General features: G+C 40.2%; 1 protein-coding gene across 1 annotated transcript in view; it reads right to left on the bottom strand.

Annotated features, from left to right (window-relative positions):
- Positions 1–3,168: 3,168 nt before the first annotated feature.
- Positions 3,169–27,367, bottom strand: part of LGR4 (leucine rich repeat containing G protein-coupled receptor 4) — a 122,027-nt gene continuing 97,828 nt past the window's right edge. The window contains exons 12-18 of the mRNA XM_078382971.1: positions 23,098–23,163; positions 20,764–20,835; positions 16,407–16,478; positions 14,786–14,911; positions 11,189–11,310; positions 9,233–9,313; positions 3,169–7,463 (exon numbers count right to left, since the gene is read on the bottom strand). Of these exons, the coding sequence (XP_078239097.1) occupies positions 6,187–7,463; positions 9,233–9,313; positions 11,189–11,310; positions 14,786–14,911; positions 16,407–16,478; positions 20,764–20,835; positions 23,098–23,163 (1,816 nt within the window). The 3' untranslated portion in view covers positions 3,169–6,186. The remainder of the gene's footprint in view (positions 7,464–9,232; positions 9,314–11,188; positions 11,311–14,785; positions 14,912–16,406; positions 16,479–20,763; positions 20,836–23,097; positions 23,164–27,367) is intronic.

The following is a 27,367-nucleotide window of genomic DNA, read 5'->3' as shown; positions in this document are numbered from 1 at the left end:
GTCCTAGATCACATCAAGTGGGAAGTCTCTCTGGAAACAAAAATGATGAAGCAGCCTATTATACTTGGGCACATCAGGGTTTTCAGAGGGGGACATGTTGCCATTGACTCACAACCCCCTCCCAAGTTGCACAGCCTGAGGGTACTCCTGGATTCATCTCTGAGTCTAGATGCCCAGGTTTCAGTTGCGGCCAGGGGTGCATTTGCACAGTTAAAATTAGTGCGGCAGCTGCACCCATTCCTGATCTGGCGACAGTGACACATGCCTTAGTTACATCCCCACTGGATTACTGTAAAGCAGTCTACCTCACACTGCCTACGGAAAGTGTCAGGAAACTTCAACAGATCCAAAACACAGCAGCCAGACTGCTGACTGGGGCTGAACACAGGGATCACACAACCCTCATTACAGCAGCTCCACTGGCTGCTGATCCATTTCCATGCACAATTCAAAGTGATGTTTCTAACCTATAAAGCCACAAACAGCTTGAACCCAAGCTATCTCAAGGACCCCATCTGCCTTTATGAGCTTGCTTGACATTTTTTTGACATATAGAAATGACATTTTCTATAAAGGTCACCGCAAGACTTCTGCGGGAAGCAAGATCTTTCTGTCTTAACACAGAAACATGTGTTTTCAGCAGTCAGAACCCACTTTGAATTAGTGGATTTCAATGGGAGGACGTACCCTGTGGTTTGATGGGTGCATGTGAAATTTCCCCATGGATCTCTTAACCTTGCCCATGTTTAGTATGTTTAGAAGCAACTGTAGCACCTGAAAGGTAAGGCTAGGAAAGGAAAGGTAACTGTGTTTTACAGCATGGCTGTCTTGTGGGGCAGTTTCAATATATGAAACTAAACAAGAATAAATAGGTGGGAAAAATAAATTGCTAGCAAGAGGCAAATAGGAGCTACAATGCAAAAACAAGTTCTTCAAAAATCATTGGTACTTCATGTTGTGGTCTTGAAGTCATTATGAAAAGCCACAAACAAAAAACCACAATTCTTGCCTTCGGAACTCACTTGTAAATCTTACTATATGCTTATCTTATGTTTTTGGGTTGTTGTTGTTTTTACCAAAAGAGTTGTTTTCGAAAAAATACAAACTTTCATGCTTCTCCTTTAACACTGGTGCCTGTGAGGAGCATGTTCTGCATCTCCCACAAAAAGTGTTTCCCCCACACCTCAGAGACTTTGAGACTACCCTTTCCTCCCTGTTGCTTCCTTTGTTGGCAGCCTTTCATCTCCCCTCCATTTTTTATTCTCTTAAGATATACATATTGAGAGTCATCCGCTGCCTTTTTCTTTCACTATATAAAACAAAGCTATGAACTGTAAGAAGTAAATAAAATTTAATTTCTGAAAAATTGTGACCGCTGTTGATGTCAGTAGCCTCACACAGGTTAATTTATGCAATTGCATTTCAGGCATGAATAAGTTAATTGCACAAGGAATAATGAAATCAGGAAGGACTGGTTTGCCTTAATATTTCAGATCCACAAGACATGATGTCTACTGTTTTCTCTTTTATTTTGCCACCCGGTAAGTGAAATTTTCAGGAGCAAGCTTCCAATATGCAAGAAAAAAGTTTTTTAAACTGTTTCTCACTTGAATATAAGCATAGGATTATGAAGATATTTAAAAATTTCTCTATGAAATAATAGCTACTGCCTACATGCTTTTCTCTAACAGTCAAGAAAATGTAGTGAATTCTGCTTTGAAAATTCTGCTTTTTATATACTACTTTATTAGGGCTAGAATCGTGTTCATTTACATAGTCACATAATAATTTAAACATTTCTCTCCCTTTGACAGTCTCTTCTTCACAATGCAGCATGTATTGTTTGCAAAATGAGTTATTTGACCAATTGTGCCAAGGGCAGTGTAACAGAAGGGAATAAGCTGCAAGACTGCTGTGTACAAAACATACAAGGTAAAATTACCACAGTGACCATTTATCCGAAGTCCTGTTCACCTTTTATACGTATGTAAGCGCAGTCTTGCAGCCCTTTCTGTTACACTGCCTTTACATGTATAGAAGTTGAACAGGACTTTGGTCTAGATCAGGGGTCTCCAAACTACAGCCCATGGGCCACATCTGGCCCGCCCTGCCTTTTTATTTGGCGTAGGCACAGGAAGAGAAGGGAATATGGACCGAAGTGATCCACCACCCCCTCTGTCTTTGCAAAGACAGGGAATGGGGGATTGCTTGAGTTCTCCTTCCCTCCTTCAGCCATTGAAAATGTGTAAAATATATGATGTGCCCCTCACACTGAAAAGTTTGGAGACCCCTGGTCTAAATGGTCACTGTGGTAATTTTACCTTGTATGTTTTGTACATAGCTTTGTATTAATATGCATGATACGTGCCTGGGGATTGATTAGCAGTTGTAAGTTGGACATGGGCCAGAAGCAACAATTAAAAAACAGTTGATATATTCATGAATAGAAATGTAAGCTGGTTGGTTCTTATGATTCCTGTGTGAAAGATGACAATTTTCTATATAAGCATGCTTGTGTCTTCGAGAGAGATTGATTTAAAATTTAAAAGAGAAAGTTGATCTGTTAGGACTGAGGGCTCTGTTTTTGTGGAGAAGGTATGAAAAATAATGTGTTCTAATTGAAACTTGTGTAAAAATAATCATATCTATTTTTCTAAATAATTTAACGGCCAAAATCTGATTGTTTAGCATAGCACGTTGCAGCTAGAGTTGGTCCATTTGAAATAGTGGAACATATGGAGAAGTAGATTCATCAAATCTGCATTGATGCAATGGGCCTAGTCTAATCCAATTTATTATGCTAAGCAACTGGATCTTGGCCATTATGTGTAAATGGTACAGAAAAATTAAAGTAAAAAACATTGTGGCTATACAATAAGGAACTTGACAGTTTGTGACATTGAATCTTCATTCTTTTTGGTTTTACTTTTTTCATTTATAAACGCTGCTCATTGTTTTTTGAGATAGCAGTCACATGATTGAATGTGGTATGTTTCCAACTTTGCAACCTGTATTGCTGGTGAGTAACAAAACACATCATTTATATAGCATCAATTATGTAGCTGAGGTTGTGTGTTTCAGCAGAATTCCCATCTCTTTTAAAAGGACAGTGTAAAGACATCCCTTAGGTACGACAGTGTGAAACAGCAGTAGAAAAAGGAACACTGATTGCTGATAGAGCAATTTCAAATTTAATACAGGAATTTTGTGGCAGCTGTTATTTTGCTGATGGCACACAGGTTTAGAGGTGTGTGAGCACCGCAGTCATCTGTACAAATCTTTGTTTTACCCAGATATTTTGTACATTTAATGAACATTTAGCATATTCTTTTGAACTATGAGCTCAACACTACCTGCACCTACCTGCAGCTTGCAAACAATACTGATGAAGAAATTCATTTCACATGAAAACCAAATTGACCCAAAAGAAGTTTGTTCAAAAATCATACCTCAGAAATTACACAAAGGTACTTTCCAGCTTCCTTGATGTGTGCTGTGTCTACGGGCAATACCTTTTCAAAAAAAAAAAAAAAAATGCATGTTTTTCTAAAGATTGTGTCCATGTGCAAGTGTTGCTGAGTGGATTTTAAATTTAAGTTCATGGTTAGAACTAAAATTTCTTTTTTTGCTACAGTGCTCTCTTCATAAACTTTACCAACATCCAATAAAAGCTGTGAATTTTTTATTTTATTTGATACCTAGTGAAGACCTACCTCAGTTCTTAAATAACCCACATCATATGGTTTGGTCCGCTTGAGATCTATGTTTTGCACGTTTTGTTAGATTTACATGTTTTGTGGGCCACAAAGGGAACCTTTGTTGCACTGTGGCCATACATACTGAATAAATATATAAAAAACGTATGTTTCGTACTATAACCCAAAGTAAGGATTTCTTGAAGTAGAGAGGATACAACATGCCCATGAAGCTACTGTTCTTGACAGGCTTCCTCATTCCCTCCAACACAGAAAGAAAAACCCAGAAAAAAAGACATGACACTACCTCACATTCATAACTGAACAACAAGAAAGCAAAACAAACAAACAAAACAAAACAAAACCCCACAACTGTGTGCATCTCGGAACATACAGCACTCTGGGTAGCTATCAATGTCTCTAAACAGTTATTACTGTTATTACACTTGATTCTTTTCACACATGAAGCACATTTCACATGGATCAGTTTTGTTTTCAACTATATAGCCACAGCAGAAAGCTAACACTGCCGTGCACACTGCAAACATCAAATATTTCTAAGAGAAGCAGTCTTATTGCATTTAAGTTCAGTTTTACAGGTCTATATATAAGAACATGACACTGTGGAATAGGAATACCTCTCTTTTGCTCTTCTTTTTCTTTGATTTTACTATGAATTAATCTAGACTTACAAAAATTACAGTATACAAGAATGATAACATCTCATATTTTGTACAACTAAATAATTTGGATATACAAAGCTTCTAGTATTAAACAACAATGTACAACCAATGTTTATTTACAATGCAAAAAAGTATATAAACTGCAATTTAAACATTCCGCTACTGGCAGCTGCTATATTTCAGGAGGTAGCTTTAATTAACAAAATGCAGTGAAGCCATACTTCCCACCTTGTTTTTTTAATTTTATCAAATAATTTACAATACAGAGAAAAATATATTTTATACACACTATATACAATCTAATTTTCTTAACTGTAGTCTATCTTAAATTGTTTGGCAAAAATTATGCCAGAATTTATGTTATGGCAGTGGAATTGCTATCAACGTAATATTGGCTGGAAAAATTATAAGATATAGTTTGATCATGAACTCATAATTTATCCTGCTCAGAATTAAGGGCAAAAAGGGACCATTCTGTGTGACTAAGACACCACCAGAGCCTGAAGATGTACAAGTTCACGTTGTCTTCTCTTTTCTTATAGCCCATGTTCACATTATTATAAAACTGAAGCAACGCAGAAGTTCTCATAGTGTAGGGCACCTTACACATTTTATTTCTGGGCTTGTGAACATTCCAGTCTTCTTGATCCAAATAAACATGACACTTTTAGACCTCTAATATGCATTGCAGAATACTATGTACCATGGTTTCATCCCAAATGAGATTTTGTTTCCTGAAGAATATGCTCATTTTATGTCTCAGTGGCTATCAACGGTGTCGCATGGGACAGACTTACATGACTGTTCCTGCTATCATTAAGACATTTATGACTCAACTGGAAAAAAAAACACACCTAGAGCCTCTCCAATAAACACATAAAGTTCTGCCTTTGGGTGGTGTGTATCGTGTTTTCTTCTATGCCAAATTGCTGTGGGAATTCATTAGGTAACCCACAGTAAGCATGCATAATCTCTGGTTTGTAGATTAAAACAAGTGAACTCCCATTTGAATGGAGTTCCATATGCACATCAGGGTTTCAGAATCGTAGCAATGGCAAAAATCCAGCATGAGTCCAGAGATCAAGGGAAAAACATAATTCACATTGGGATCACAGAATAACACAACATGAGATTGGCAAACATTTGTTTCGCTAACATACAAATTCCCTACATTCTTAACTGCTATCAAGCAGTACTCCAGGGATAAAACCTTCTACACTGACACATTGAGAATTCATTATGTGATATAAGTAGTATATCATACTGAAATTCATTGCCTTATTCCAGACAAATTAAGTCACAACTTGAATTATGAAAACAACATGTTTTGTCTGTTTGTCTCACAGTTGCATATAGGAAGAATACTCCCGTATTTTGGCCCTGCAGTAAATTGTCCTGAGATTCAGTCAGAAATGCTATACAAAAGTTAGCAACAGTCTCCCCCACCCTGCCTTCCTTAGTTATCACTTTCTGTTGTATTGTGCTTGAGAGAAAAAGCTGACAAGATTCACATTACAACAGAAGCATTAAGTTAAAACTGGGTAACACCCTGGAAAATAGCAGAATATAAACACAATATATAATTGCTTGGGAAAGAGTACAAAAATGGATTATAAATTTTTTGTTTCCAATTATCTACATTAAGAGCAACAGCTCTTATTTTAAATTTATAGCTCAAGACATTTACTGCTTAAATCCCTTGTTTATAGCTAACATCAAATGATGCTTATAAAAGTGCTTCCGGTGAAGAGCTGAAAAAGAGAAGATGTACTTTGTCGTTTTTAGCACTGGGTTTGCAGCAAAGTCCTTCAATCTTTAATCCTTGGGATGTTGTAGGCATAACGGACCAATGGGAAACCTCTGCTCTGGTAGAAACAAGCACGTCCACACGCCTGTACTTGATCTGAACTGTCTGACACAAAAGAATCTTCTTCATCAGCATAATCAGAATGGGCAGATTGGGTACCACAGTCCGACCAGTAGCCATCTGGCCTCTGGCAAGGCACTACTGTCAGAGCAGGACAACTGTGGGACTTGATTAAGTGTTTGCATGGTACAGGCTTAGATACGAGTAATGATTCACAGCATTCACACATGGTTAGGTTGCCCTGCAGATGTGTGTACATGCCACAGTCATAGTAGAAATCCTGCGTCCCACAGCCACCTTGTACATTGACAGCAACTGTTCCGGTCCCATTCTTCTTGGTGATGTGCCATTTGAGTAAATTCCAATCTTCCTTGAATTTGGGGTTGAAGAACACATACAAGACAGGATTCAAACAAGCGGGCAGTGGGAAAAATATCAGAGTGACAGACTTCATGATTTCAGGGCTAATAGAGATGGCTGTGATGAGAGGGGCAAAGGAGAAAAATGCCACAGGGCAAAAAAAGATGCAGTTGGTGAAGATAAGCCAAGCAACATGTTTAATCATGCTGGCTTGAGTGTTCTCAGAGAGATCTTCCTTTTCCAAGTTGCAGTAAAGTTTTGTATAAATAACAGCCATTAGCAAAAAAGCTAATGAGTTTAGGAGCACTAATGTAACTGTAAAGCCCAAGGAAGGAGTTTCTCCAGTGGGAAAGGGCAGACAAAGAGGGGATGCTGAATATTCTCCTGTATGAAAAAGTGGCAAACAACCTGCTACCAGTGCACATAGGAAAGCCAAAAGGGCTGCAATTCGAAATGGCTTTTGATTATTGTTTTTACCTTTTTTAATTATCTCCTTTGCCAATAAGCTCCGCTCAATGGCAGCTAACATGAGGAAAAGAATGGCACTTTCTGAGGAGAATATGGCTAGAAACCCAGCAACTTTGCAGCCACTGCCTGTCTCCCACCAGATCCCATATTCAGCAAACCTACCCCAAGAGACTGCATCCAGAAATGTTAATATGCCAGTATAGATCCCCATAAGTAAGTTAGATACAGAAATCAAGCCTATGAATAGTTTGGATGGAGGCAGTGAAGTACAGGAAGGAAAAATTGTTAATATGACAAGCATGTTGAAGAACAAGGCAACCAAAAAAATAAACCAAACTGTAAGACGAATCATCCAGCTTCCCAGTAAGTATTCACAGGGCTTGAAGGCACCTAAAAATGAAAAGAAAAATATGTAGTGGAATAAGAAAAACAGGACTGGCTGTCACTACACCTTTTACCAGTATTGCAAGAGCCATTAATTATTTCTGGAAATAACATTAAAACCCTTGTATAGGTTAGATGAATGTGTAAGAGATATGTAGTATGAATTAAGCATCCTTCAAATGATAATTTAAATGAAGGGCAACTTGGGAACTTCTGCATTAAAAATGCAATAAATTAAATTTTATTGAAGCTTAAGCTAATCAACAAACTGTACAAATCACAGGGAAATATATTAAACATAGAAGGCTTTCTCAAAAACAAGTTCTGTTTGAGATTTTATTTTTAAGGTAAGATTTAATAATTAGTATTTCACTCCTCAATTCACTGGATTCCAGGTACTCATTGGAAGAACAAGTCCTGTGAATATAACTATGGCCCCTGCTTATCCTGTGTTAATGGATGTGGACAGTAAGTACCCTTGGAGAAATGGGTACAAGGAGTGGTGAATGTTTCCTCGCAGCAGGGTAGGATCCCTGCATGCTTAATAGTAAGCCTATTGTTGAAAAAGATCCCACAGCATTGGATAATTACCAGCCAGACTCTAACATGCCTTTCTTGGGCAAGGTGCTAGAGTGAGTTATGGTTTCTCAGCTCCAGGGGTTCCTGGATGAAACAGATTACCTAGATCCATTTCAATCTGACTTCAGGCCGAGTCATGGGATAGAGACTGCTTTGATCATCTTGGTGGACATCCTAAATTTAAATCTGAGAAAGTTGTTTCAGTTCTAGATAAGTATCTAGTGTCAGTAATGAATTGGATGAAGGTGAATAAACTGTAACTGAATTCAGACAAGACAGAGGTGCTCCAGGTCAGCCAAAAGGCAGATCAAGGAATAGGGATTCAGCCAATGCTGGTTAGGGTTACACTCTGAAAACACAAGAGTGCAGCTTGGGAGTGTTCCTGGATTTGTCTCTGAGCCTGGATGCCCAAGTTTCAGCAGTAGCCAGGAGTGCCTTTGCACAGCTAAATCTAGTTCACCAGCTGTGCCTGTTCCTGGAGAGGCCGGATCTGGCAAAGGTGACACATGCCTTACTTACATCTTGGCTGGATTACTGTAATGCCCTCTACATGGGACTATCTGTGGAAAGTGTTCATAAACTCCAGCCGGTCCAAAAAGCCACAGCCAGACTTTTAACTGGGGCCAGTTACAGAGAACATATAACACCCCTATTACAGAAGCTCCAATGACTGCTGATCTATTTCAGGACACAATTCGAAGTATTGTTTTTGGCCTTTAACACACTAAATGGCTTGGATCCAAGCTATCTAAAAGACTGTATCTCCCTTTATGAACCCTCTTGGGCATTAAGATCATCAGGAGAGGCCTTTCTCTCATCTCATAACCTTCACAGGTGTGTTTAGTGAGGACAGGTCCTTCTCTGTTGCTACTCCCAGACTCTGGAACTCCCTTCCATGGGAGGCCAGGCTGGTCCCATCTTTGCTGTCCTTCCACAAGTAGACAAAGATTTTTCAATCAGGCCATCCTTTAACTGACTGGTTGACCAAGGGAATTTTAAAAAAAGAAATTAAATACTAGACAAGATATCAGCCTTCAAACAGATGAACTGCATGCATGGAACAGACTCATTCTCTCTTGCTCCAGAGATTTAGTCCAGAACCAAGAGACAAAATGTAAGGGAAGCAGATTCCAGTTAAACAGTAAGGTAAGTTTCCAAATAATAAGAGCTGTTTGACAACAGAGTGGGACATTTACCTGTTGTGGGGGTACAGTGAATTATCATTTGACCAAGTTCTTCGTTTTCATCACTGTTTATATCATCTGCATCGCGTGCAACTAGATTAAAGCAGAAAATTAGGCTTGCAGAAGAATAAAACATACTGTAGAACCATTCGATATATTTTAATTTTTAAAACAAGAACTCAGCCCAGAAATGGACGGTTCTCTTTCATACTAAATTAAAATAAGAAGTCTATTTGTAGCTGGTGAGAATATACACAAAATTGTCTTAGATCTCTGAAAAGTTATGTACAGGAAAGCTTCATATACATGATATGAATTTATGCAGTGGACTTCTGTCCCTCTTATACACTCAAGAGTATGAGAGTTTATATGTCACAGCACAACAAAGAAGTAATAAAGACACTGTCAAATTCCAGGTATATAATGAGTGAAAGGAAACCCAAGTCTAGATCAAGAGCTTCAGAAAAAAATGGATATAGTTCTTCCTCCAAAAGGCAGTTAAAACTATTCAAGGAAGCCAGCAAAAGGAAACCTTGAGAGTTGAGCATTTGAACTCACACTGAAACTACAACTACCTCCCTGATCCAATCCAAATTCATTCTTCTCCCGAGTATTCACAGATTCTCATTGGTCTTTTTCCTCTCATTATAGGATCCTTGTGCCTTTCTTCTTGTCCAATTGCTGCATAAATTACCCTTTTATTTTATCTCAGTTTTACTTTTATCTTGCTTGTTGCATTCATGGTTCAAACAATCCCACCTGCTCCTTGCATACCAATGTTGTACTTTTGCTCAGAACAGCAATGCTTAGCACAAAACTGTGAATGCTTTTCTGCTGCTTAACCCTGCATTTCTGCTTTGCCAGTGGACAGAACTAAATCTGCCGTCCTCTACAATGGTGCCAAGCAGCACAGCAACAGGCGGAGTAATAGATAATAGATTTCTCTGTGGAGAAAAAGAAATAGCACCTACCTAAACACTCTATGTTATAGTTGTTGTGAGTTTTTCAGGTTCTTCAAAACATGGGCAAAGAACCCGAAAAATCCACAACAACCATCAGATCCCGGCCGTGAAAGCCTTCGAGAATACTCTATGTTATAGCTTCTGGGTTAACACTAGAAACAACAAACCTACAGTAATATCCAGAATTTGTACACAATCCTCTCCAGACAACCATCAAACTAAAATTTACATTGGTGCTTACAGAATGCACGGTCAACACAAATCCATTCCTTAATGGTGCTACAATGATTTAAAACCAAGGCATGGGCTCTCAAGGATTTTCATGAATTTCACATAGGATCCCAGCAAATCGCCAAACATATCTATGGACATAGCAATGACCTTTAATTTCAGGATGGTACTGAATGTTCAAATCATACAAATTCAAAGGTTTTATTAGATTTGACTTAACTCCTTGCCATTTTATGAGGGCATGGCATTTTATGCATTCCATGCTCGATCCCTGCCATTTGGTGGTAGCACCTAAAGACTCTTTCAGAATTAAAAACAAGAAAACCAGCAGCAAGAAGCCTGGACTAGAGATCATTGTGCAAGTGCTAGCTTTCCTCGAATATGCCTTAGAATATATTTAAATGCACTAATGTAAATATTAATATATGAATAAACTAGCATTGCAAAATGGAACAACCCTATAAGAATACATAACTCAATTCTTCTAAGATACAAACGTGAAAAACTAGACCCAACTCAGACAAGCATCTTTGTGCTACTGTGGAACTACAGAACATAACTGGTAGTGTAGGCAGAAAAGTGTCACACTCATGTGTGGCCAAATCAGGGCAGCCATTACGTGTGGCTTGAACAGCCCATGTTGAACCCAATTTGGCAGATCGAGTTCTCTGTTTATTCTTTACACAGAAAGAACTGAAGTCCTACGGACTGCTCTTGGCACTATAGTCCACACCCTGAATGTCATGCCACCTTCCCATGGTATCAGGACACTCACCTCCATCATGGGCAACTGACTGACTTCGATCATCATGGTTTGTATCTTCAGTGTTAGAGTTTAAGTAAGAGTTGCAACCCCAGAAAGCACAACACTGGTAGGCATATGGAACGGACAGAGATCTAGAAGATCAAGTGAGAATAGCAGACAATCTTAACTGATGGATGTATTTTCCTTTATTTAGCAGTTGTACTTCATATTTGATAAGGCTTCCCTTTCTATATTCCCTGCCCCAATGAAGGCAAGCTTTAGATTCAGACTAATTATTAGACTTTCCTAAGAATATATTTATACTAGAGAAATAGAGATAAAAGAAGAAAGAACAAAATTCTAATAATGCTATTATTGGGATAGAATTACTGTACTTTAATTATTATATTGTTATTATAGCTATTTTGATTGTTCATTGCTTTGTTGAATGATAATTGCTTAATGTATGTTTTTATTGTAATTATGTAATGGCTGTATTTTAACTGTTTTTGACTACTGGATGTGCTCTGGTATAGAGTGCAATAATAATAATAATAATAATAATAATAATAATAATAATAATAATAATAATAATAATAACAACAACAACAACAACAACAACAACAACAACAACAACGAGGAGGAGGAGGAGGAGGAGGAGGAGGAGGAGGAGGAGGAGGAGGAGGCTATTACTGTGATTACAGTTTCATAAAACCTCCAAGATAAAGTCCTCTGGTTGTAGACCAATCTTACTTTCAAAAGTAGACATGGGCACCAATAAAAAAAATTGAACCAGGAAGTTCATCCAAAATCATTAGTTTGTTGATTCAGGTTTGTTCCAAACTGTAGAACCCAAACTTTCTTGAACCAATGAACTTTTTCCCAATTTAACAAACTCCCTGGTTCATTTCCCCTCTCTAGCCTGCCCTCTGCCCCCTTCCTACTGCCCCCATTGCCCCCCTACCATCTCTTTCCGCTGCCTCCTTCTAGAGAAACAGTGGCTCAGCTTGCCTTCTGGGAACTGGGACTGCTATCTCTGCATCTGTGCATGTGCCCACCTCTCAGCGGAGAGGTAGGAACATATGCAGAGGCTGCTGGCCTGCAGGAGGCAGCTGTACCAAAAAAGAGGAGGAGGCAGTGGCAGGAAAAGGTAAGGAGGCAACGGTGGCAGTGGGAAAGGGGCAGGGGGCAGGTTGTGGGGCTGGGAAGGCAACCAGGCTTCTTCTTTTTTTAAAATCAACTACTGGGCTGTCTAAAAAAATTTCCCAAACAAACAGACAGACTGATATGTAGTTCGTTCAGGGAAAAATGTACATTTGTGGTTTGTGGACTTCCCCAAACCATGATAAAAATGAACAGCTATTTTGGTGGTTCATGCCCATCTCTCTTCAAGGCAAGCAAGATGTAACAAGCAATAATGTGAATACTGAAATGAATGCTCATCAGGCTGTTGGGAGAGCAACCCTATTGGCACAAGCAAATTCCTAGGCAAACACCATATGAAACACATACCTGTCAACACTGCTGTTCTTGTTTATATGAAATCCTTTGTGCTAAAAGTCTGGATTTCCTGCACAGTGCCTTTCTCTTCTATTGAGCACATGTCTGGATGGCTCAGGTATTCAGAAGAAAGGAGTGGACAAGTATTTTGTTTATATCCTCATAATACTGCTTACTGCCAAGACTAGCAACTTCCCTTTGAAAGCAGGACATGCAGGGGTCACTTCTCTTGTTTTGAGACAAAACTATACTTCTGGGAGACTATTTGTATCAACTGACAACAGCTGTAACCGTGAACAAGGCCAAATAACCACAAAACCCTAATGTGCAAAAAAAAATCACCAATAGACCGCGTTGCCATTGTCAAGGAAGGTCCATGTGGTCTCTTCTGAGGATCTTTATGTATGGCAAGCTAGTCCATACATATATGCGGCTTGCTCACAGTACACCAAGCAGAAATAATGTATATATATGTATATGTGTATGTGTATATATATGTGTGTGTGTGTGTGTGTGTATATGTGTGTGTGTGTGTGTGTATATGTGTGTGTATATATGTGTGTGTGTGTGTATATATATATATATGTATATGTGTATATATGTATATATGTATATATATATGTATATAATTATTATTATGGCAGACGGATCATGCTATCAGAAGCATCAAAACAAGCCCACTTGTAGACTAACGAAGCAATATGAATAGCAGTACATACTCTGTTACAAAAAATACTGCTTTTTAATGTTCCACTAACCCCAGAATTGTTTTTACTGAGCATTATACTAGATAATATAGATAAGACAAAGAACTACCTAGTTATATATAAAGTCATTGCAGCCAGAATTCTTTATGCTAAGAATTGGAAGAAATCGGAGATACCGAAACATGAAGAACTCATTGAGAAGATATGGGAAGCAGCAGAAATGGATATTCTATCAGAAGTGTTGAAAGACTGTCCAATACAAAAGGCAACTGAACGATGGGATTTATTATATAAATGGCCTGAGTCACCAGATAGTGCTGGAATAACATAGAATTAAACTAAGATATAACTGTAAGTTGAAACCTGGAGGGCAATCAAATTGTAGAAAGGCGAAAAGTCGACTTGATATCACAACATGAACAAACATATTGGATGACAGTACATTTTGTGTTCTCCTTCCCCCCACATACCCCTCTACTTTTTGTATCCCTAGTTGTTAAAAAAAAAAAAAAAAGAAACCTCCAAACCGTACAATCAATATTAAAAACAATTACAAGACAAAAATGCCAAGTAATTAAAAACAAAAATTCAGAGCTGGATAACAGATTTATCCAACATTACGAAAGTAAAATTTTAGTTGTCCTAATAAAAGAATCACCCAACTCTGACTTTTGTCCTTAGAAGAAATCTAAATCAAAAGTGACCAGAACAGGATATGAATGTAATAAGACCCATTTTCACTCTTCTGCCCTGAAACTCACTGGGTAGATTAGAGCAATTCTATTTGAGATCTATATGGGAGCCTAAATCCAGTTGTTATTCCTTAACAGACTAGGCTCATGGAAGTAACAGGACTACGCATAGTAAGACAATGTTGATTCAATGGGTCTACTCTATTTGGGAAGTAACGAATTTAGGCCATAAACAGCAAGTTTCCCAAAGAGAGGAATGTTTTGGGAAAAGACAAGAGTAAAAATATAACCCACCCACCAAAAGTCTGAAAATTCCCTTGTCTGGAACAGACCCTGACCAGGAGTGTTTCCTAGTAACATAATTTATATTTTTCATTTTCATCTGGGGACGTATTTGCTTGCTACATCTAGTCTGTCATGGCAGGAGAGTTATGTTAGGGAGCTGTTTTGAGCCAGAACAATGTAACTCTGTCCCACCACAACTCTGCAGCAGGAGCCTAAAGAATGGTAGGATAGACAAAGACAGATATCATTGTTCTTTGTCTAAAAATATAAAGCACTGGATAAACTTGGTTTATTGGCTTTACAATATAGTCCTTTAAATGAGATCCCACAAACAAAGGCAATTACCAGGAATTATGACTGTTAACAGAACTGACCAGATTCTTGGAAAATGCAATCAAAAGAACTAAAATAGAAAGTGTGTATCATCTCAATTACCAACTTACCTGAGTTTTACGAAGTCCTTTTCTGAGAGGGCATCTTTCAGTTCAGTATTGCCCACTAGTTTCAGCTGGTTTAACCTGCTTAGGCCCCCAGTTGGAAATGAAGTCAAAGCATTGAAGCTTAAATCTCTAAAAGGACAATGAGAGAATACAAGTGTGATGGAAAACGTAAGATACTAAATGCCTGACCATGCAAGTGTGAAATGAAAAACACATCCAGCAAGGCTAGAAGAAGAGAAGTGTCTCCTATCAGTCTTGATGGCAGCACTACGCAGACAACGCTGATCGTAACATTTGCACTCCTCTCTTCCTCCCAGCTTACAGCAACATATGTGAAGTTAACTCACAGCAACTCTGAGAAATAAGGGCAGCTGAGAGATGATGATTTGTTTAAGGCTGCCCAGAGTGACATATGGTCAAGAGGACATGTTAAGCTGTGCTGCCTCCCTCCAAACTCAGTGTTCCATCTGCTTTACTGCACTCACCCCTACATGTATTGGCTGACATTGAAGACAAACCAATGTAGTCCCAGCCATCTCTTCCCAACAGGCAGATCTCAATGGTGGCTTTTCACAGGGCTTTTCTTTCTCATGCTTATAAGTGTCACTATTTCTAAAGAAATTCTGGTTATAACTCAGCCTAGGCTGCCAACCCAATCAACTAGCTGTAGCAGTCCCTAACTGCTGGGGTGAGACAGTATGGGAACAAGACATTCTCGGCAGTGCAGAAGAAAATGGCCACTCTCTTTTTTTCCCCTCTTTCTCACTCCTGGAACTGAAGTCATCCAGTGAAAACGATTGTCCTGATTAATAAAAGAAAGTACTTCCTATAACAACATGTCACAAATTTATGAAAATTGTTCTCATAGGATACAGGGGTGACCACAACCTGAGAAGGCTTTCAGAAGGAATTCTACAAATTCATAAGAGGATAGTCTATCAATTCTATTATTTGCAACACGTATCTATAGTCTCCACTTTCAGTGGAGCCACAGGAACAAGCTACTGTCCTCATGCTCACTGTTCAGGACTTTTGAGACACGTAAGGTCCGCCACTGTGGGATGCAGAATGCTGAACTAGTGGGTCTGATCTCTTATGTTCTTATGAAAAGCAGATACACAGAAATATCTCATGTGTCTACAAGTGGCTAAGACCAAGAAGGTTGAGAAATATTCATTCAGAACTCTCCACTGTAAGCTGTACTCTTCTTGTTGCCCCATAGGCACTGTTGTGGTACCTTACTGCATAGCTGTGTAAGCCGCCAAAAAACAAGCTACGGAGGAAGTATGGCTTAAACATCCTTCTCACATCCTTCCTGATTTAATGGAAGGTTAGGAGCTGCTCGGATCCTCTCCCTCCCCAACTTGTCACTTGGATGAGATTTAGTGCCAGGGTTGGGGGAGAAGGCAAAAAACATTTCCACAGGCCTTCTGAGGCACATTTTTTTCTCCACTGATGTGCAACAAAAGCTGGCCCTTTTGTATGTGACATTAACATGTTACTTTTGCTTTTCCTAAATGATCCTGAACAGCTGATTTAAGGAGTTAGGACAAAGATTTTTGAAAAGAAGGAATGAGATACTATTGAGTTTAGAAACGTTACTAGTACAAAATGGCCTACTTACAGGTTGGTAAGAGCACTGAGCGTAGTAAATGCCTCCTTGTAAACCTGGCGGATCACATTTCTGCTGAGATCACTGCAATTTTAAAAAGTACTATTGTGTTAGTGATTTACAATGACACTTCCAAATAACTATTGTTTGCACTTCAGCGATTACATTATGTTTCAGGTCACACGAAGCTTCTGGTAACAAATACCTTGCACTCAACTACATTTGACAATGTCATCATGATAATTTCTGCTACACAATTCTCTTAAGGGCACCTTATCTACTGGAAAACTAAGAAACAATGCCTCTAGTATGGGGCTGTGAAGCTCAATTTACTCATTTTACCTTTAGGCACCAATCTGCCTGCCCTGGAATGGGATCAGGTTTTGAAATGTAAGTGAGGATTAGGGGCATTATAATCTATCAGTTCCTTTTTTGTTGGGCATCTCCAAATTTACCCTGCGTTTTCTTCCCATTCTTGCTTCTTTTAAGGTTGTAAACTTGCATTTTTACCCTGCAGTGAAAGTCATATGAATTTTAAATCATTTTTCTTAATATGGGCATTAATTTATGATACTATCTAATTTATGGAATTTCCGCCATTGATTAAAGCAGTGGTTCTTAACCTTTTAGAAAGAAACGCCCCCTTGAGCCATTGAGGAAGTTATCATCGCCCCCTCCCCGCGGTGATGATATCTTATTTATTTATTTATTTATTTATTTATTTATTTATTTATTTATTTATTTATTTATTTATTTATGACACTTAAATCCAATGACCCCTGAAAACAAAATTCAATTCCAAGAAAATGAAATGCCCCCAAAAAGTAACATTTAATGATTTAGTTGCAAGTGAATTTTAAGATGCAAAAAGAAATATAAAAAGGGCATAAAAACAAACCACAATGCAGGAACTAAAAATTTCAAGACGAAAACTCTGAAACTAAATTAAGATTGGAGGAAAATATATATTCATGCACACTGTAAAAAGGCTGCAGCCATCTTAACAGGTTTGGCTTGCTCCAGCACCCCCCTACCGCCCCCCTTCTGCTTCAGCGCCCCCACGCCGCCCCTTTTCGTTCTACCGCCCCCCTGAAAAATGAAATCGCCCCCTGGGGGGCATTATCGCCCATGTTAAGAACCACTGGATTAAAGCATGTTTCTGTGTATTCTTCCACACACACCCCTCTTATGCACATTTTAGCTATTCACATTTGAAAGAGTGTGCACTGTTTTGCATGTCCTTCATATCTAAAATGTCCTGCAAACCTGGCCAAGATGAGAATTTTCAAGACAACGAGGCTTGGAGGAGTGAAACCAATAATTTTGCAGAAACTGCCGAATCCCTTCACTGCCACTCCCATTCCTAGTGGGGGATACACACAACAGCTGCCACTACAGGGAGCTGTGGTTGAGAAAAGAATGTAAGGCCACTCTGCATTGTGAAAGTCCATGTGCAGATTCACGACTGGAAATTAGTTTTAAGAATGAATGCCTCCTTGTGATCAGCATTTCATTTTGCTCTGCATATTCGATTACAAAATGGTTGATCCAGTCAACTGATACAAGGCTGAGTCTTCATCCTTCTCTGAAATCCCATGTAATCACTCAGTTTTTAAAATTGGATGTGACTGCTTTAATGGAACTCCAAGTTAGCAGTAGTTGCACACCATGCTCAATGTACACTGGTCTATGGGGATTTACATAAAAGGTTCCAGGGGCAGTTTGTGTGAGGTTTGTTGGTTTGTTGCAGGCTGGCACTAGCATGCAGTGATTGACAGTGTGTCCTAAGCAGAGACTTACGGAGCTCTACAGAAGCATGAAAGTTTATTATCTGTAGGGCCTTTGCCCAAAGTTAGTAAATACACAGATTCCTGGTGAAACTAACTGTACACTGCAGTCTGGCATTCTACCCTGCTCAAGGGCCATGGCTAGCTAAATTTCTATTATCAAACACGCATCCTGTGTTACACCCACATTAAACTGCAGATTTCATGCAAGTAACTGAATTTAACCTCAGTTCAATATAGACCACTAGTTTCTTAATGTGGGTGAAATTCTGGATCTGAACTCTGGCAAAGAATAATTCAGTGTGGAAACATTGTGGAGTATATAAACCAGTGGTGGGATAGGCTCTTCTTTGAACTTGCATGATTCCTTACCATCGGCCATGTTGGCTGAGGCAGTGGAAAATGAAGTCCAGAGCACTGGGAGGGCAAAACGTTCCTCCATCCCACCCATCCAGGATGAAAAATCAGTAATATATAGAAAAGCAAAAGACTGAAAATTTGGATAGAAATGAATCTATAGCTACACCCCCCAGCATGATTATTGTTTAAGAAGATAGTAAAATCCACTGTATTAACATAGCATATTTTGTCCTATGTTATTAACCCTTCTCCTGCACTCTAATCAAAAACCTGTATCACTCTGAGGAATATATCAGCTCTTTCATTACTGATCTCTGTAACTTTTATATCCCCTGCTTTTTAGTCATTGCTGCCTCTTTTTTCATTCTTTCTAGGGAAATATTCATCAACCCACACATTCACCTAAATAGAACAAATATATGTTTTGTCCATATTTTGAACATATGTTCCCAGGGACGTGGTGGCGCTGCGGGCTAAACCGCTGAAGCCTGTGCTGCAGGGTCAGAAGACCAGCAGTTGTAAAATCGAATCCACGCAACGGAGTGAGCGCCCATCGCTTGTCCCAGCTCCCGCCAACCTAGCGGTTCAAAAGCATGCAAATGCAAGTAGATTAATAGGGACCACCTCGGTGGGAAGGTAACAGCGTTCCGTGTCTAAGTCGCACTGGCCATGTGACCACGGAAGATTGTCTTCGGACAAAATGCTGGCTCTATGGCTTGGAAACATGGATGAGCACCGCCCCCTAGAATCGAACACGACTGGACAAAAATTGTCAAGGGGAACCTTTACCTTTACCTCCCAGTAAATTACCAGCATTAATCTGAGACCACCACTGCCACCATCATTCCCCGCCCTATTGACAGAAATTTTATCTCATACCTGCCTAAGGGAGTGGTTAAATGGGAGTGCCTGACCACTTTATCTGTCTCCTGAGAAACCTATATGTGGGACAGGAAGCAACAGTTAGAACTGGTCATGGAACAACTGAGTGGTTCAAAATTGGGAAAGGAGTACGGCAAGGCTGTATATTGTCCCCCAGCTTATTTAACTTATATGCAGAATACATCATGCGGAAGGCTGGACTGGAAGAAACCCAAGCCGGAATTAAGATTGCCGGAAGAAATATCAACAACCTCCGATATGCAGATGATACCACTCTGATGGCAGAAAGTGAGGAGGAATTAAAGAACCTTGTAATGAGAGTGAAAGAGGAGAGTGCAAAAAACGGTCTGAAACTCAACATCAAAAAAACTAAGATCATGGCCACTGGTCCCATCACCTCCTGGGAAATAGAAGGGGAAGATATGGAGGCAGTGTCAAATTTTATCTTCCTGGGCTCCATGATCACTGCAGATGGAGACAGCAGCCCTGAAATTAAAAGGCGCCTTCTTCTTGGGAGGAAAGCGATGACAAATCTGGACAGCATCTTGAAAAGCAGAGACATCACCTTGCCAACAAAAGTCCGAATAGTCAGAGCTATGGTTTTTCCTGTCGTGATGTATGGAAGTGAGAGCTGGACCATAAAGAAAGCAGACCGCCGAAGAATTGATGCCTTTGAATTGTGGTGCTGGAGGAGGCTCTTGAGAATCCCCTGGACTGCAAGGAGAACAAACCTATCAGTTCTAAAGGAAATCAACCCTGAGTGCTCACTGGAAGGACAGATCCTGAAGCTGAGGCTCCAGTACTTTGGCCATCTAATGAGAAGAAAAGACTCCCTGGAAAAGACCCTGATGTTGGGAAAGTGTGACGGCAAGAGGAGAAGGGGACGACCGAGGATGAGATGGCTGGACAGTGTCTGCGAAGCAACCAACATGAACCTGACACAACTCCGGGAGGCAGTAGAAGACAGGAGGGCCTGGCGTGCTCTGGTCCATGGGGTCACGAAGAGTCGGACACGACTAAACGACTAAACACACACACACACACACCTGCCTAAGGTAACATTTCAGCACGTCATCTCTCTGATCGATTTGAACATTTCTGCATATGGATATTTTCAAATTGGAGAATAGGAGAAGTATATCTTGGTGATAATTAAAATTAAGTGTGGGACAGGGAGGGGCAAAATTATATTTTAAGAATGTTGATTTCTACACAGTCTGGGACAGATATCTATTTCACAGACAATTCCTTTACTAAAAGAATACCCTGATCGCCAATACTCAACACAATTGCTGGCTTCTGACATTAACATCAGCATGTCCGTGTTATCTTATACTCACAGAGTACGTAGAGAAGTCAGTCCCTGGAATATATCTTCTCTAATTTCCTCAATTTGATTATGCTGTAATGATCTGAAATGAAAAAAATAGTTAAATGAAGTCAGAATCTTTATCAAAAGAAATGTTTGTTTGTTTGTTTATTTATTTATTTATTTATTGATTTGATTTGATTTGATTTTTACCCCGCCCCTCTAGACCATGATTGCACTGCATTCTGTTATACCAAGAACTAACTCAATCTAATTTATTCCCTTCCATTTTAGAATGGTGAATTCGGTTCTTGTTTAAAGACCAAGAAAATTCTTCTCACCAAAAGAGGGACAGAGGGATAAGGAGAAGAACGTTCAATTAAAAATCACAAGCAAAAACAGATGTGAGACTGGCTAATTTTAAATTAACAATGTACTGGGGAAAAAGCAATGCTGCAGGAGGAAAGAAAGTATGAAGAAAGGAACAAAAAGAAAATGTTTTTTGTTTGTTTGTTTGTTTTTTTTTTACAAAAAAGGCAGTCACTTATGCAGTGTCCCAGAATAGGGTTGGGCACGAGGGGTGGCGGCAGCAGCAGAAGCAACATAAGGAGAATGCTTTGGCACTGTTGATTTTTTGGAGGTGTAGTTTTCGTGTTTCTTGGGACAATTGTGGCATCACTGATTTTGGCAACCCATCAGCAGCTGCAAGGCAGCATTGAGAGGGGGGCATAAAAATGGCCTTGGGCAACTACATGTGACTTGCAGGTTATGTGCTTCCTACCTGTGTCTTGGAAGGGCCGTGTTCAATATGGATAATTTTACTCATCTACAGTCCCCATTTCAAGACTGCTTTTGTACTTTTTCTGTTCTGGTGTATTCAAAAGCTTTCACGCTATTTTTTGAAAACATTCTTGTTAGTTTTGATATGTATTGCCCAACAGCAAATGTTGGAGGGTTTTTTCCCCTTGTGGACTAATATATCTTCTTAGATAAAAAGGACAGAGGGGATCCTTATCACATTTGTAGTTGACACAATACTAAATGACCTTCACAGAAACAACAATGAGATTCAATGGGAAAAAATGCCAAGTTATTCAACTGGGAAACAATAAAACAAAATATACCTATTACACAGACCGGAGATACAAGGCTTTGTAGCGTACATGTGGAAACCATCATTGGACTGGAGTTGCTCACAAACAAAACATGAGGCAGCACAAAGAAAGCTAATGCAATTTTTATGCTGCGTTAACAGAACCACCTCTGTGACCTGACAGAGAGGCTCGTCATCCTACCTTCTGCCAGAAGTGGCTAATCTATCATGAGCAACGGAGCAATATGAAGGCACTGTGGAGCTTGCGGCAGTGGCAGAATCATGAGTGGTCAGTCTGGCCTCAGGGGGCCAGACCCTCATTATCTGCACCTGCGGGGGAATATTTTTATATGAATACAGTGGTGCCTCGACTTACGAATGCTTCTACTTATGACCATTTAGATTCACAAACAGCTCCGGCCGCAAAATATTGCTTCAACTTGCAGTCAGAATTTAGACTTACAACAAAAATTAGGCAGGGAAAAGGGGTGGGAAATTCAAATATACTAAATGTTGGTGGCGAAGAGGCTGCTTCTTTGTAGCTCTTTCGCCCCAACGGTTAGGGAAAGGGATGCAGCCTTTTTTGTTTTGATTTGTTTGTTTGTTTTTGCATCCCCAGTGTGTTCCTATGGGGTTTGCAGTGTTTTATTTTTATTTTATTTTTTGAGGGTTTTTTTTTTTTTTTTTTTTTTTTGCCAGAATGGATTAATCGCATTCCTATGCATTCCTATGGGAATGCATACTTCGACTTACAACCATTTTGAGTTACATCCATCTTCTGGAATGGATTATGATTGTAAATCGAGGCACCACTGTATACCCAATCTCTATTCAGGACAAGAATGCTGAGACAGTATAGAAATTAGCAGTAGCTTACATGGGACGTGGCAATAGCTGAAAAAGTGATGATAATCAAAGGATTTAATGGCTGAACCCCTGTTGCTTAATGTAGGAAAATGCACTAGAGTAGGCCCATTGAAACAGTGGGGATTTGCTGAATTAACACATCTCAAAGTTACATCGATTCAGTGGGGCTACCTGAGTAGCCACTTGCTATGCAAAGCAGCAGGACGTCAGTCATTATATATCACCACTTTGTGCTTACTATGAGCTTCTCACTCCTGTTGCAAAATATTAACTTATGCTGAGAACAATCATGCCTGCTTTGAAACAGTATCCTCCTGCTCTTAAAGAAAACAGTCCCACTTTGATGACTCACGTTATTTTGCCACAGGACAGAAAAAAAAATCAGATTAGTTTCAGTGTACTTACATTTCTTCCAGGGAACTGCAGCCTTTAAAACTTGGAAGCTCTTTTATATTGTTGTAAGACAAATCCCTTGCAAAGCAGAGAAACAAAGAAAAAACTATTGTTACTTTTATTATTGTACAAGAATGTGTCTTCGTTCTAAGTCAGGGCCATGAATATAAGGAGACACCTTTCCTTCTGGCAGCATTTTTGTATTTTCCTTGGCCTGTTTTCCCACTTGGACTACTTTTTCTAAATACAACGTGAAGGATATCACAGACCTGGAATAACTTAGCCCCAGAATTCAAATCAGAAAGGTCTGTGTACACATCACTTAGGCATCCTTCAGTCTCGAAAGACTATGGTATCGTGCTCTGTATGGAGGCCTTGGAGCAGCGTCTAGTGTGGCTGAGGAGGCCAATTCGAGAGTGACAGTCTCTTCCACACTGAAGACAAATCCAGTTTGTCCCCTGTCCAGCTCCCTGGTTTTGCTGCTTTTGTGACTTCCTCTTTGCCTCAGCCTGCTGGGCAAGGGTCTCTTCAAATTGGGAGAGGCCATGATGCAATGCCTGCCTCCAGGCTGAACGCTCAGATGTCAGGGTTTCCCATCTGTTGAGGTCCATTCCTAAGGCCTTCAGATCTCGCTTGCAGATATCCTTGTATCGCAGCTGTGGTCTCCCTCTGGGGCGGTTTCCCTGCACTAATTCTCCATACAGGAGATCCTTTGGAATCCGACCATCAGCCATTCTCACGACGTGCCCAAGCCAACGTAGGCGTCGCTGTTTCAGTAATGTGTTCATGCTGAAAATTCCAGCTCGTTCTAGGACTACTCTGTTTGGAACTTTGTCCTGCCAGGTGATACCAAAAATCTGTCGGAGACAACGCATATGGAAGGTGTTTAGCTTCTTCTTCTGCCGTGCACAAATGGTCCAGGACTCACTACAGTACAGGAGTGTGCTTAGGACACAGGCTCTATAGACCTGGATCTTCATATGTGTCGTCAGCTTCTTATTGAGCCATACTCTCTTTGTGAGTCTAGAGAACATGGTAGCTGCTTTGCCAATGCGTTTGTCCAGCTCAACATCCAGAGACAGGGTGTCAGAGATGGTTGAGCCAAGGTACACAAAGTCATGAACAACCTCCAATTCTTGTGTGGAGATGGTAATAGAAGGAGGTGAGTCCACACCCTGGCCCATGACTTGTGTTTTCATCAACCTGAATGTTGATGAACCTTCTGTACACATCAACCTGAATGTAAAACCCAGCGAACACGATCTTACTTTTTGAGTGTGTATAGAATTGCAGTAAGAGATTAAAAGGGTTAGACAGCCCTTAATAACTGCTTTCTGCTATTCTATGTTCTACTGTATGACATGGAACTATGGAATTTAACACAACCAACTATAAAAAGATAGAAGCATTTGAAATGAAGATTTATTTGCAGGATGAAAAAAAATTCTTGGATCAGGAGGGTGACCAGTAAAAATGTAGTACCATCTGAGTCAGATGTGGTTGGCCGTTGGTCAGCTTTAATAGAAAGCTATGACTAGTGAAGCAATGCATAGTTTGGTGGGCCCTTGGGGTCTTATCTTTAATCAATCATTTATGTGGTGACTTCCCTGGGCTCCTTAATCTACTACTTTTAAGCCAGGATAATGATGCAGAATCGGGAAAGGGAGGCGTTTCCATCCCCTGTTATAGTCATTATGGCACTGCTGTGTTGCAACTGGCATTCCTGGGTGGAAGGTGCCAACCTCTTTAGCCTCCAACTTTATCCAAATGATATCACTTTGCCCAGGGCAGGGGAAAACAAGGTTGGAAAGAAGAAAACTAGAACGGAGGGCTGAGAGATTGTTTTTTTTATTATTACTTTTATAGGAGTAATATTGGACACATGATGAAAAAGAAAGCAAATGACATCAACAGCCGAATCTGAGCACCAGCAGGAACCGGACTGCAGTTCCTGAGTTGTCCTCCCACAGCAGAGGGCCCCATGTAATTGGTTGAAGAATCCTACTTATCAGAATCAGTGGGAAGGACAGCCCAAGGTAAGGATGTTCTCCTTTACTGTACAAGAATACTCTGGTCATGCAATGAGAGAAATGATTCAGGCAAATTAAACAGAAAAAGAAACACAGGAAGAAGAAGAACTACAGAACTGGGAGACTGGCTTGGATGCAACACGTAACACTCATGATGATATTCCAGCTCTGGTAGAAGAACATAAGGAGGGGAGGCAGATAGGGCAAGCTCATTACTACCTGTTTTCCGAATCAGAGAAGAGAGGCTACATACCTGTAACCATGGTTCTTCTAGTGGTCCTCTGTGAATCCACACAATTGGGTTGTTCTGTGCCTGCGCAGGACGTTTCAGAAGCTTCTAGAGCTTAAAAACATGTGACAGTGGGACATTCCCCCATGGAGCGCATGCTCTGCCTCCCAACATCCCCTCATTTCCTGTAATAGTCCACCGCTGTCAAGGTACTGTATCAAAAGACAACATGACGGACAGAGTGGAGGAAGGGTGGGATGTGTGGATTCACAGAGGACCCTTAGAAGAACCATGGTTACAGGTAGATAACCTCTCTTTCTTCTTTGTGGCCTTTGTCAATGCACACAATTGGGTGACTGACAAGCTCACTTACCAGATGGTGGGACGTCACAGTAGAAAAGATGTTAGGACCGCTCTGCCAAATTCAGCATCATTCTTTGACCAGACATCAAGGCTATAGTGTCTTAAAGGTCGATGGCTTAGACCAAGTAGCTGCATGGCAGATGTGTGGGAGTTCTGTTCCACGATGGAGAGCAGCAGAGGTTGAAAGTGCTCTAGAAGAATTAGCCTTTAAATGTTCAGGAGGTGTTTTGCCTCAAAGCTCATAAGCAAACAATATAGTTTGAACAATCCAGCAAGAGATAGTTTGAGATGAGGCTGGAGCACCCTTATGAGGGCCTTGAAAGCATAAGAAAGTTCTTGGGGACTTCCGGAATACTTTTGTCCTATTAATATAGAAGGCTAGAGAACAACGTACATCAATGTGGAGCATGCGCTCGAGGGACGTGGATGGAGATGGAAATAAGGTTGACAAAATCAATGGTTGATTAAGATGAAATTCAGAGACAATTTGGGGTAAAAACAATGCATCAAAATGGAGAGAGACCTTGTCTGGATGAAAATGAAGATAAGGTGGATCTGATCGGAGAGCTGCTAGTTCGTGGCATGTTTAGCAGGAATGATGTCTTTAAAGAAAGTAATTTGAGGTTACTAGTAGCCATTGGTTTGAAGGGTGGTTGGGTGAGGGCATTGACTGACCAACTGCAAGGGCCACTGAGGGAGAGGTTGCTGTCTTGGAGGGTGAGTGCTTTGGAGTCCCTTGAGGAATTTTTCAGAGTTGGGTGGGGAAAGAGTCTCACTGATTCAGAATGAGAAGGCTGATGGGCTACAACAGCTGAAATATAAACCTTTAAAGTAGAATGGGATAGTCCGAGATCAAAGAGATGGAGGATAAAGGTAAGTAAGGTCTTCAAAGAAACCGGTGTTGCGGGTAAGTTTTGAGAATGAGTGCAGGAGATGAAAGATTTCCATTTATTTTGGTATAGTTTAAGAGTAGATGGCTTTCGGGCTTGATCTAAGACATTTTGAATGGCAGGAGTATTCTCCACACTGTTAGAGTCAGAGAGCTGATGTTGAGGTGGAAGATCATACATTGTTCTGAGAAGGTTGGGGATCAATGGAAGATGGAACACATCAGTCGACATCAATCTCAGATGGGTGAACCATGGTGGACGTGGCCACCATGGGGCGATGAGAACTGAGTCGGAGTGGGATTGTTGGAGCCGAATGAAAGCTCGCTGAATGAGAGGAACTGGTGGGAATAAGTAAAGGAGTTCTCCTGTCCAGTCTATCATGAAGGCATCTCTGAGTGAGTTCGTGTTGACACCGGCTCGGGAGCAATACCGTTGAAACTTGGTGTTGGTCTCGGAGGCAAAGAGGTTGATGGCTGGGACACCCCATCAGTGACAAAGGAGGTTGAAAACTTCATTTTTCACTCATTTGTCCCTGTGGTAAGACTGAGACAGTCTGCAAGCTGGTTGTTGTCTGTGGAAATATGGACGGCTAATGGGAAAATATGGTATAGGTAGCACATTTCCCAAAGTTCGATCGCTAGATACAGGAGCGAAAGGGAGTGGATACATCCTTATTTGTTCACATAGTACAGTGCTGTAGTGTTGTCTGTAGCTACCTGTACTGCTCATCTGCAATGAGCGGTAAAAAGGCATGGAAGGCTATGATGATT

This window comes from Pogona vitticeps, chromosome 1 (genome assembly GCF_051106095.1).
Source record: "Pogona vitticeps strain Pit_001003342236 chromosome 1, PviZW2.1, whole genome shotgun sequence".
In the NCBI taxonomy this organism is placed as follows: domain Eukaryota; kingdom Metazoa; phylum Chordata; class Lepidosauria; order Squamata; family Agamidae; genus Pogona; species Pogona vitticeps.
The sequence above is the reverse complement of the archived record's forward strand: the minus strand, read 5'-3'. Positions and strand labels throughout refer to the sequence as shown.